The sequence below is a fragment of the Eleutherodactylus coqui genome, chromosome 9 (genome assembly GCF_035609145.1).
Source record: "Eleutherodactylus coqui strain aEleCoq1 chromosome 9, aEleCoq1.hap1, whole genome shotgun sequence".
Lineage (NCBI taxonomy): Eukaryota > Metazoa > Chordata > Amphibia > Anura > Eleutherodactylidae > Eleutherodactylus > Eleutherodactylus coqui.
Genome location: NC_089845.1, coordinates 153045152 through 153058027, shown reverse-complemented (window position 1 = coordinate 153058027; position 12876 = coordinate 153045152). Strand labels below are relative to the sequence as shown.

At 44.9% G+C, this 12876-nt stretch overlaps 1 protein-coding gene across 1 annotated transcript; it reads right to left on the bottom strand.

Moving 5' to 3' along the window:
* Window positions 1–523: 523 nt before the first annotated feature.
* On the bottom strand, window positions 524–12468 carry LOC136578719 (zinc finger protein ZFP2-like). The gene is made up of 4 exons (XM_066578896.1): window positions 12460–12468; window positions 12003–12176; window positions 11332–11536; window positions 524–2112 (listed from the first exon to the last, which is right to left on the bottom strand). Exons 1-4 carry the CDS (start codon window positions 12466–12468, stop codon window positions 713–715), a joined length of 1788 nt encoding a protein of 595 aa, XP_066434993.1. The 3' UTR covers window positions 524–712.
* Between the last annotated feature and the right edge of the window lie 408 nt (window positions 12469–12876).

The window sequence follows — 12876 nt, the reverse complement described above, 5'->3', positions numbered from 1 at the left end:
AAGGCAGCTGCACATGGCCAGATTTGCACTGCGGAATCCAGAGCAGGCGCCCGCTTCTGGATTCCACAGCTAATATTGTCTACAACATGCTACTGAAAAATGCTTTTTCCTGCACATGAGTGAAAATCACTCCAAGTGGACGACTTTCATTGAAATCATGCGTGTGCATGAGCGTAGCATTTTAGTGGAACGAATAATGCTTATTTTTTGCGCGCGCATCGGCGTATCTTACTGTACTGTTTGTACCCACAGGGCGTGTTCATATGCACGCAGCTAACAAAGATGTCCCAATTTAAAAGGCTAATTAGCCCATTTTTCAGATGTGTTCTTCCTCCAGTGGAATTATGCAGCGTATCATGCATCTATTATGCAGCGTATCATGCATCTCTTAGCGTATTGCACGCACATTTGCCCCCCACTATTAACTTCTATGGCAATCTTTGGTATGCAAGTGCGCAGGAAAATAGAGCATGCTTCATTGTTTGCGGGTTTTTGTGCCTACCTGAAATCATTGATTTCCATTCTCTGCCTACTGTGCGTGCAAATACATCCATGAGAATTTGGCCTTAATGTGAAGAACTTGTTCAGTTGTTTTGTTTGATCTTATAGCATTTCCCAAATGCCTAATCAGAATATGGTTTCCCCTCAATGTGAATTCTCTGATGGCTTTCAGAATTTATTTTATTGTAATACATTTTCCACGTACAAAACATCAAAAAAGCTTCTCTCTTGCATGACTTTTCTCATGTCTAACATGAGCCGATTTATCTCTAAAGCAGTTACCACAAAATGTACATGAATACGGCTTCTCCCCTGTGTGAATTCTCTTATGTTTTACAAGATTTGATTTATTTGCAAAACATTTATCACATTCGGTACATGAATATGGCTTCTCTCCTGTGTGAATTCTCTCATGTATAACAAAATTAGATTTTTGGGTAAAACATTTCCCACAATCAGAACATGAATATGGCTTCTGTTTTGCATGACTACTCTCATGTAGAACAAGTTTTGATTTTTCTGTAAAACATTTCCCACACAGTAAACATGAAAATGGTGTCACTGCATGACTTCTCTCATGTGTAAAATGACTTGATTTATTTTTAAAGCATTTCCCACAAAATGAACATGAATACGGCTTCACCTCTGTGTGAGTTTGCTTATGTAGAACAAGTTTTTGCTTGCTTCTAAAGTATTTCCCACATTCTGAACAAGAAAATGGCATTTCTCCTGTATGAATTCTTTCATGTATGACAAGATTTAATTTATTTGTAAAACATTTACCACATTCTGAACATGTATATGGCTTCTTTCCTGTGTGAATTCTCTCATGCATGACAAGAGCAGATTTAACTTTAAAGCATCTGCCACATTCTGAACATGCATATGGCCTCTCTCCTGTGTGAATTCTCTCATGTTTAATAAGATCTGATTTATTTGTAAAACATTTCCCACATTCGAAACACCTGAACGGCTTCTCCCCTGAGTGAATTCTCTTATGTAGAACAAGTTTTTGCTTGCTTCTAAAGTATTTCCCACATTCTGAACAAGAAAATGGCTTTTCTCCTGTGTGAATTCTCTCATGTATGACAAGATTAAATTTATTTGAAAAACATTGCCCACATTCTGAACATGAATGTGGCTTTTTTCCTGGGTGACTTCTTTCATGTAGAACAAGTTTTGATTTTGCTGTAAAACATTTCCCACACAGTAAACACGAAAACGGTGTCTCTCCTATGTGAATTCTTTCATGTTGATTAAGGCTTGACTTACAGGAAAAACATTTCCCAAATTCCGAACAGGCATACGGCTTCTCCCTTGCGCAAGTTCTGCTCCGTGTACAAAGACCTGAGCTTTGTGTAAACTGTTTTCCAGAGTCACCACACTGAAACTTTTCATCTCCTTCCAGACTTGTGGTAACAATCTGTGATTGGTCAGCAGAAGGTTGATCGAGATTAGGGGGATTAGATGATAGATCGGTACTGTGAAGTCCTGGCTGTACATTAAGGGTAATGAGGTTTTCTCCTGAAGATTGCTGCGGGATATCTTCATCTTCTACTTTACAACTTACTGATAACATGATGTTTCCTTCCGAGCTCTTACTGGGATTTTCTGTCAGAATTAAAAATGATTTTTTTAAAATTTTCTTTCAAACCACAAAAAATGTATAACCCTCCTTTTAGACTAGAAACACACGTGCAGTTTTTTGGTTGTAGTTTGAACCAAAGCCAGAAGTGGATCCAGTAGGAAGTACAAATCCTTCCTTTATATTTCCCATCTCTTTAGAACCTACTTCTAGGTTTGGCTCAAAACACTGCAGTAAAATTACATAAGAAACAAATCACAAAACTATGTGTGATTCCAGCTTTATGAAGCTTTGTATAACAGGCAGTACACACACATGCAGTCCATATAATGTGCAGCAGCCCTAAAATATATACTAAGTAATTGCTCTTACAGTTTGGTACCGACAAATATAAAGTACACCATGTAAAATATCTCCTAAAATAGTGTTTATTGACACTCCAATACACAGAATGTCAGATGTTTGATACAGGAAAGCATAAAACACAAAGAGTAAAAGGAAAAAGGGATGCAAAATAGAAAACGCCAAAACGCGATTTATGGTGACAAAATAAAACTAACCTGCAACTGATTGCAAATTAGACTCTTCTGCTGTCTGAGTCAACCAAAAATGCTATTACCAAGCATAACGGGTATAAAGGGTACAAGACTTTCCTCAAAGACCTTGGCATCCTGGCTTCAATAGTTCCAAATGTTATCAAGAAGTTTGCTACTCGTGGAACAGTCAAGAACCTTCCAGGACGTGGTAGAAAAGGGAAGACTGATGAGAGAACCCTATGAAAGTGGACTTGAAATGTGTGAAAGAAACCATTTACAATATCCAGAGAACTTTAGGCTGAGCTGGAAACATCTGGAGTGATGGTTTCAACCTATACTATACACCACATATTGAATGAAACAGAGCCCTATGGGCAATGGCCAAGGTGTACCCCAATACTGAATGAAAAGGCAAAAAAGTGATTGAACATTGCCAAAAGTCCCGTAGACAAGTCACAATCTTTCTGGGAAAACGTTCTGTAGAGAGATAAAACCAAACAAGACCTCTGACAATGCACACTACTGTTATACTTATAGATGACAAAATGAAGGTTATGGCAGCTGGTCACGGCCAACAGCTTCCTCTATCTCTTTGCCGCCGGCTGCAGCCAGTGCCACGTTCCTCATGTTGTATGCGGTAGATGCAGCCTCACCTGTCAGTTTCCAGGTCCCCATAGCGTACATGGAAGCAGATGGCCTGCATTTTAAAGGCCAGTGTGCACACCCACTTTTTCCATCCCCACCAATCCGGATAAGGCCCTTGTTATTTAAGGCCCTCTAACCCGCTAGCATGTGCCTGGTGTATGAGCAATTAGTCTAGTCTAGTATGCAAAGGTGTTTTCCTTGTTCTGACTGCCTCATGGTTTGACCTATTCCACCCAGCTTTCCTATCTTCTTAATTTTTGTCCTTGGCTTCTTTATGGACCTTAATCGAGCTGCTGCATGCCCAGAAATTTGGCCTATTATGTCATTATGCAAGACTTCTGTCTACCCTAACATCGACTTTGTGTCTGCCTGCTCCTTCGGTAGGGAACTACGACAATCCTAACTAGTTGACATCAGCTGCCACAAGAGCAAGATTACTTTTGGGGTAATGGCCTGAGAGTCGCTATAGCGAAGACCATACCAAAGTTGCGGTTAAAAGGGTGAATACTGGGGAACCCACAGGTATTGTTTTCAGAAATAGCCTCATGCCAAATCATTACATGGCACAGTGAGTCCATACCTCCTGTTCTAACAGTTTTGCTCAGGCCATGGACCCCACTAATGCCCCATTGGCTGAGCAAAAGGAGCTGGCCAAAAAAGTTTCACGATAGTGTACACGCCAGGAGCGTATGTTCCAGTCCCTACAACACATTTCTGGTTATTTTAATGCCAATTTCCTACAGATAGGGCCAATGTAGCATTGATAATAGCTCTCCTGTCTGTTGACGATCTGATGACTCTACTCTGGGAATGAGAGGACCTTATTACTGGCAATCTTCAGTCTTTCCAGTGTGCCTTTCACAAGGTATTTGAGAAGCCTGGACATGCATCTTCTGCGGTGTCTTCCCTGGATGATTTAATCTCCCTATCTTCACAGGTAAATAACCTCTTTCAGGTGCATCTAAGGGAGTCCTGAACAGCACTGTCATTTTAGAGATCATTTTTGTTCCACTATGAGAGCCCTTGCAAGTCAAAAAGGATGAGTCTAGCCACAGAGGAACACCAGATGTGCTGGAGAGCTCTGTTTATACTGCGGTGGGAAAAGACACGTATGCCCCAATCTGTTCAGCTAAACAGAAAATCCATTGCCTAGGGCCAGGTGAGTGTGTCCTAGGTTTAAAAGATCCCTCTCCAAAGTTTTCTCTTCCAGTCACTTTGTCCTGTGGTAAGGTCTAGGTTCCTGAACAGGCTTACCTTGACTCTGGATCTGTGGTCAACTTCCTACACTAGGCAGTTGTAACCAGATACAATATACCAACTGTTTTGCCTAGTATGCCATTACTATTTCTTCAGTCAATGGAGAATCTGATGTGGTTCAGTACATTACCACACCTCCGACTCTGCAAGTGGGTATCCTATTTACCGAGAAGATTTCACTATGTTACCAAAGTCTACGCATCTCCTGCTTTTTAATCTTCCCTGGCTCCACCTTCATTGCCCTGTGATTGATTAGGGTGCAGGACAGATTTCTCGTTGGGGTATGTACTGTCACATTGCTTGGCTTCGGTCTCTACTATCCAAAAGATGCAGCTATTATAAGAGCTGTTCAGTCTGCCAGCTCTGTATGCTGCTTACTAAGGCTTTAGCAAAAGAAAGGCTAAGAAGTTAGCACTACAAAGACGATATGATTACCAAATTGACCTTCCTACTGGCACATTTCTCCCTTCGTAGCAAATCTATTCATTTTCTCTTCCTAAGACAAAGGCTGTGTCAGCCTACATTGGGGAAAACCTGAATTGAAGAGTCATTTAAAAGTGGTCATCACCAGCAGGAGTGGCATTCTTCTTCATGAAGAAGGATGGATCTTCATGCCCCTGCATTGATCACAAAGGCCTGAATGCAGTTACCATTAAGAAGTATCCTCTGCGTTTAATTACAGAAATGTTCGACACAATCTGGGGAGCCAAGGTAAGCTTATATCCTGATCAGCATTCAAGAGGATGATGAATGGAAGATTACTCTCAACACTTGTGATGGGCACTACAATCTCCTTGGCAATCTTCCAGGAATCGGGGAATGATGTCTTTCAAGATCTCTTATACTCCTGCATTATTGCTCATCTAAGTACACAAGTGAGGATGGTACTACAACGCCTTTGAATTCATGGACTGTGTGCCAAATTCAAGTAATGTGGCTGATCAATCCAGTCTGCTTTTGCTAGGATATCATCTGGGATCCTGGGCTCCAGATGGATCCTGAGAAGCCATCTGCAGTCCTTGGCTAGCCAAGACTGCAGGGTTTGAAGGTGATCCAGTACATCTTAGATTTAGCAAATTACTATTGCCACTTTATACCACATTTCTCTACTCTCACTGAGCCAATTTCTGTGCTCATTAGGAAGGGTGTGAATGCCAGAGAGTGGTCTTCTGACACAGAGGAGCTTTTGAAAAGCTTAAACAGGCTTTTTCTACAGCTGCTATTCTTCATCAGCCAGATTTTGCAATGACTTTTCATGCTGAGGTTGATGCCTCCTCTACTGGAGCCAGAACCATTCTATCAATAGCAAAAGAGTTCCAGCGGTTAAGATCTAGCCTGTGGTTTATTTTCAAAAGACATTTTCTCTACAGAGTAATGCTACATGGGTGACAGGGAGCTCCTGGTGATCAAATTGGTAACTCAGAAATGGCAGCATCTGCTCGAGGCTGCCAATCATCCAATCAATGTATATAGCGATCACAAGAATTCAGTATACTCAGCGTCTGATTTCCCACCAAACCTGGTGATCTGTATTCTTTGCCCGATTTGATTTCTGTTTGCACTTCTGGCCTGCCTATAAAAACATCAAGGTGGATGCTTTTGATATCATGGACTGCCACATTCTACAGCATGTTATTGAACTTGATCATATCATCTCTGTGACCCCTCTATGCTTAAAGGGGTTGTCTCGTGAAAGTAAGTGGGGTTATACACTTCTGTATGGCCATATTAATGCACTTTGTAATGTACATCGTGCATTAAATATGAGCCATACAGAAGTTATTCACTTACCTGCTCCGTTGCTAGCGTCCCCGTCTCCATGGCTCCGTCTAATTTCGCTGTCTTCTTGCTTTTTTAGACGCGCTTGCGCTGTGCGGTCTTCTCCCCTTCTGCTCGGTCCAGGCATGAGCGGCGTTCTGGCTTCGCCCCCTTCTACGCGTCATCGCGTAGCTCCGCCCCGTCACGTGTGCCGATTCCAGCCAATCAGGAGGCTGGAATCGGCAATGGAACGCACAGAGCCCATGGTGCACCATGGGAGAAGACCCGCGGTGCACCATGGGAGAAAACCACAGTGCATCCCTGGGAAAGGACCGGCGGCCATCTTAGGGAGAAGATTTTTTAAAGTCCTTATTTCGTCGGATCGGTAAGTAGCAAGCGGTTTAAAAACTGCTTTAATTTGCTATTTTATGCCAGGGGGGTGACAGGGGGAATGGGGTAAGGTAAAATTTTGAGGTTTGCCACGAGACAACCACTTTAAGGGACATATCACCTAGGGGGACTTTTTCTCTGTCAGGCATCACTGCATACTGTCCTGGAGGCATAGTTCGACAATGGCTGGTCATCCTGGAATAAAGAAGACTGTTGACTTCATCTCTCGCTATTAATGGTGGCCATCCACGCTCAAGGGCATACGGGACTTTGCGTCTGACTGTTAGATTTGTTCCAAAAACAAAACCCTCTCACTAGCATCCCACTGGTCTCCTGTTGCCATTGCCTGTCTCAGAGACCCCTTGGCAACATATTGTTATGGACTTTGTCACAGACAGACCTGCCTATCTTTTCCAATTATTTGGTGATCTAGGTTGTCCTAGACAAACGATCAAAGATGGTGCATTTTGTTCCTCTACTGGCTCTACAATTCCCTGCATGGTTGGTTCACCTGTTTCTACAGCATGTTTTCTGCCTTCACGGATTTCCTCAACACATAATTTTGGATCCATGCGTCCAATTGATCTTTCACTTCTGGAGGGTACTGTGCGGGTTGCTTACCATCAAGTTGAACTTTTCCTCTGCATATCACTCACAATCCAACGGGCAAGTGGAATGGGTGAACCAGACACTAGGAATCTACTTGCAACATTTTGTGTCCTCCCGACAAGATGACTGGGTCTCGTTTCTACTGTCAGTAGAGTTCTCCAACAACAATGTTGCCAAAGAATCTGCAGGAGTTTCACCCTTCTTCACAGATTATGGTCATCATCCACAAGCAACTATACCCATTGCTCCAGCCGCCAAAAGTACCAGCAGCCAATGTCACACACCAGGACTTTCTTAGAAACTGTCAGTAGGTCTGAAAGTCTTAGTGGAAGGCACTTATCCCGATGAAGCAAAATGTGAACAGATAGTGGACATCTTCCCCCCCCCTTGCTTCTCTCCTGGGAACCATGTGTGGAACCAAATTGCCATCCGGGCTCATTTCAAGTATTGAAACATCTGAATCTGGTAACCTATAAGGTGCATCTACCTCCCTCCTGATGTATTCCCAACTCCTTCCATGTTTCCTTCTTGAAGCCTTTAATAATTAAGCATTTTTCTAGGCCCTCAGTTCTTTCACCCACATTTGCATCTTCTGAAGTAGAATTTGCGGTGAACCGAATGCTGGATGTTAAAAACATTAGAGGGAGACTGGAAGGGGTACGGCCCTGAAGACAGATCTTAGAAGTCTGCGGAGAATATCAATGCTCTAAAATATTTCAACCTCTGGTCCTAAGAAGAGGGGGGCATAGGAGTGGGTACTGTTATGGTGGCTGGCTGTGGCATACTACAGCCTCTATCTTGTCCTGCCATTGGTTGCAGCCAGCGCCAAAACCTCTGTGTTTTCAGCTGCAGCCGCCACCTCAGCTGTCATTTTTTTTTGTCTCTTAGGGTACATGTGCAGCTGGCACGCAACTTACAGAGCTGCTTGCAACAAAACAGTAAGACGTGGGACAACCCCTCTAGCCCATTAGTGACATCTGCGGTACATGTACAGCAGATATGCACAGGTTTTGTATAAAGCGGGAGCAGAGCCTGCGCCACACACAGCAACGATACCCTACCATGATCGGAGAGAATTCCAAGCGCAGCCATTAACCATTTAAATGTCGCTGTCTACATAAATCTGATATGGCCGTAGTCGTACTGAGCCACATAATAAAGATAACATGTCAATTTTACTGCAACGTGAACACCATAGTAACACCCCCCCCCCCCACACACACACACACACAAAGTGGCACAAATGTGTTTTTATCCCATTTCACCCAATTTAGGCATTTTCTAAAAAGCTTTCAAATCTACAATATTATGTGATAACTTAAATGGTACCACTGAAAAATACAACTCATCCCACATAAAACAAACCCTTATGTAGCTAGGTCACTGAAAAATAAAAAATAAAAGTTCTGATTTTGTAAAAGTGAAGATGGAAAAATAAAAGCGCAAAAAACAAAAAGGGCAGCAGCCCGAATAAGATAAAAGAGGATTTTTTACTCACTGTAAAATCTCTTTCTTGTCTCGTCATTGGGGGCCACAGCAAAGACCGTGGGATATAACTACTGCCACTAGGAGGTGACAGCAAAAAAGTGTTAGCTCCGCCCACTGACTATTATTCACTGACTAATAATCAGTTTGTATGCCAGCAATAGGAGCAACCACGAGGGAACGGAAAAACAACAATAGCTAACAATATGACACAAAGGTTATAACTGTAACGAAAACACAGCACCATGTGCGACTAACAGGACTGGAGTGTCATATAGAAAGGAAGAAAGGGTGGGTGCTGTGTCCCCCAATGACGAGACGAGAAAGAGACTTTATGGCAAGTAAAAAAATCCTCTTTTCTCGCTCGGGTCATTGGGGGACACAGCAATGACCGTGGGACGTTCCAAAGCAGTCCCCGAGGGAGGGAAAAGGAAAATCATAAATGCATGTGGTCAATTCACAGCCGTCTGTAACCTTCCAACCTAGCAAAGCGTCGGTTGATGCATAAGTGTGAATTTGGTAGAACTTAAGAGAAAGTGTGTAGGGACAACCAAGTGCCCGCCTTACAGACTTGTGAAGTGGAGGCACCATTGTAGACTGCCCATGAGGCTCCCACCGCCCAGGCAGAGTGTGCGTCACCTAAAACGGCAGTGTCTTACCCTTAGTCCGGTAGGCCTCAACCACCGCCGAGCAAATCTGGAGTGAGAGGTTAACTTTGGAGGCCACGAGACCACGTCTCGTACCTTCTGGTATCACGAAGAAAGAATCAGAGCGTCGGAATGACGAAGTCTGTTCCAAATAGATCTTCAGTGCTTTGACTAGGTCTAAAGTATGCAGAGCCCATCCCCTTGGGTGGACTGCCGCCGGACAAAATGACGACAGCACAATGTCCTCATTGATATGGAAAGCAGACACCACCTTTGGGAGAAAAGAAGAAACTGGACACAATACAACCTTATCCTAGTGGAACACCGTAAAGGGCGGCTTCGCCGACAGTGCCGCAATCTTGGATGCCCTTTGGAGGGAAGTAACCACCAGGAAGGCTGCCTTCCAGGACAATAACCGACATGGTATTTCTGCTAATGGTTCAAACGGATGAGTCTGTAGGGTGTCCAAGACCCAAGGTGGTACTGGGGAGTGAAACTGGGGTGCAGAATGATTGTCTCGCTGCAGGAAGGTGCGCACAGCCGACCTGGATGCCAAGGGCGCTGAAAAAGGGCAGACAAGGTGGAAATCTGTCCCTTGAGGAACTGAGGCTGAGCTCCATGTCCAACCCATCCTGAAGGAAGGACTGGAAGCGGGTCAAAGAAAAATGCACCAAAGCATGAACCCTCTCCAAATGGGATAATACACCCTCGACGAAGATGGCTTAATGATCGTTCGGATGAGCAGGTCCGCAAAACCCTATGCCTTTAAAACTGCGGCCTCAATCACCATGCCGTTAAACATAGCATGGAAAAACTCGCACTGTGGAGGGGTCCTAGAGAGAGAAGTTTCTCTGGCGAAGGAAGGTGCCAGGGAGTGTCCGCCAGCAGATCGATGAACTTCGCATACCACGCCCGCTGAGGCCAATCCGGAGCTATGAGAACTACTGGGAGTGCTTCCTTCCTGATTCTCTTGAGTAGCCGGGGAATGAAGACTGCTGATAGTGCAGGGAGATGACCCTTGGCCCATGACAGGATCCATACCGGACTTCCTGTCCGCTGTGCAAAGTACTGCAGCAATGATTGGGAGACCGGACTCCTGCTGGACCAGGTCCCCTGCCCCACTAGGCCCCGAAATGTACCCCCGTAGCCCATCAAACTGACGTCCGTGGAGCGGACTTGCCACTGTAGGGGCAGGAACAACTTGCCTTTGGTGAATACGTGGAAAGTCCAGCCACCACTGGAGGGAGCGCTGCGTCCTCGGTGCATCCTCGCTGCGTCCTTATCTTCCTATCGAGGGAGCGCACCGACCTGCCCCATTTCGACAGTATGGTTCACTGCCGGGGGCGGGTACCCGAATCATGGACAGCTTAAAGGAAAACACTGGCCCTCCCTGGATCCTTCGACCCGGCTACACTGAACTGGGAAGGCCGTCCCCCCCACCCTTTTCGAGAAAGGGTGGGGGCTGCCCCTCATGCAGGGAACTTAGTCCTGGGGGTCTTAGCGGACTGAGGCCCTAACCACCAGGATAGCATTGGCTTGAACGATGGTCCTTTCTTTTGCTTCTGCTCCTGAAGGGCCCTCCTGCCCACCGACCTGCGAGGGCTCGCCCGGCGAAAGGAACGAAAACACCTACACCATGGGGTCATAGATTGCTTGGAGACACTAAGCTAAAAACTGATTAGCCTGGTGTCAGCAGGAGGACATATAGCCAGTGGGCAGAGCTAACACTTTTTTTGATTAGTGTCGCCTCCTAGTGGCAGTAGCTATATCCCACGGTCTTTGCTGTGTCCCCCAATGACACGAACGAGAAAAGTATATATCCGTCTCTTCTCCAATCAAACAGATAAGCAGAAAAAATGGTTTGGTCTGAAATTTCAAAATGTTCACTTTTATTGCAGCCATATATAATCCTTCTTACCTGGTGACATAAGAGGCTGTTGATCCTCCATCCTGACCTCCTCGTACAGATCCTGGTGTCCTCCTATATACTCCCACTCCTCCATGGAGAAATAGACAGCCACATCCTGACACCTTATAGGAACCTGACAACACAATATCCAGTCATCACCCAGACCCCTCCTGTTACTGTATAATGTCCCCCTACACCATGGGGTCATAGATTGCTTGGAGACACTAAGCTAAAAACTGATTAGCCTGGTGTCAGCAGGAGGACATATAGCCAGTGGGCAGAGCTAACACTTTTTTTGATTAGTGTCGCCTCCTAGTGGCAGTAGCTATATCCCACGGTCTTTGCTGTGTCCCCCAATGACACGAACGAGAAAAGTATATATCCGTCTCTTCTGCAATCAAACAGATAAGCAGAAAAAATGGTTTGGTCTGAAATTTCAAAATGTTCACTTTTATTGCAGCCATATATAATCCTTCTTACCTGGTGACATAAGAGGCTGTTGATCCTCCATCCTGACCTCCTCGTACAGATCCTGGTGTCCTCCTATATACTCCCACTCCTCCATGGAGAAATAGACAGCCACATCCTGACACCTTATAGGAACCTGACAACACAATATCCAGTCATCACCCAGACCCCTCCTGTTACTGTATAATGTCCCCCATCCCCCGCAGCATCACCTCTCCTGTCAGCAGCTCCATCATCTTGTTGGTGAGCTCTAGGATCTTCTGCTCATGTATCGGGGAGGGAGGCTCTGTGATGGGGAAATGACCCCTGCCCCATTCTCCTGACTCCTGGAGATGGATGATGGGAGTCACACCGTCCCCCGATGTCTTCTTCACTATTGTGTAATCCTGTGTATGGAGAGAAATGTCATCATGTACACAATAATTAGTGGCGTCATATCCCCTTTTCTAGAGGATTACTCTAGAATCCTCTTGTTCCTGGCCCTGTCCTCCTCCTCCCCTCCAAACTACACTCCAGCCTCTGATCCTCTTGTTCCCGACCCTCTCCTCCTCTTCCCTCCAGACGACACTCCGGCCTCTGATCCTCTTGCCCCCAGTCCTCTCCCCCTCCCCTTCGGCCTCTGATCTTCTTGTCCCTGGTCCTCCTCCTGGTTACAACAAGCATTCTTACCATTCTCATTACTCCTATAACATTACTATCAGTACATTGGTTACATGATACATAACTGACCATATTGGTGGCCGATCTTCATGTTTGCTGCTGGTCACTTGGCCGCTCTTATACAGGACAATGGACTCTTCCTATTACTCCCCATTACGGATTTCCCTTCCCGATGACTTGGTAAATACTACAATAAAGAGGATAGAAATGTAGACGTGTTCACCTCTCCGGTCAGCAGGTAGAGGATCTCCAAGGTGAAGTCTAATATTCTTCTGGTGATCTCCTTCCTGTCCTCGGCCATCCTTGGTGGGTCATTCAGGAGAAGGAATGGATTGAAGGGAAACAAGATGAACTGGAGGTTGTAGAACTGCAGGAACCTTTATGAAGAAAGGAGCGGCTGTAAATCCTACAGGGACATCATCATGT

Coding starts and splice junctions, on each gene's coding strand:
- LOC136578719 (XM_066578896.1), bottom strand. Junction 11,537..12,002: donor TGGAGCTGCTGACAGGAGAG/GTGATGCTGCGG, acceptor AGTGTCTCCAAG/CAATCTATGACCCCATGGTG. Junction 2,113..11,331: donor ACAGCCTCTTATGTCACCAG/GTAAGAAGGATT, acceptor TAATTCTGACAG/AAAATCCCAGTAAGAGCTCG.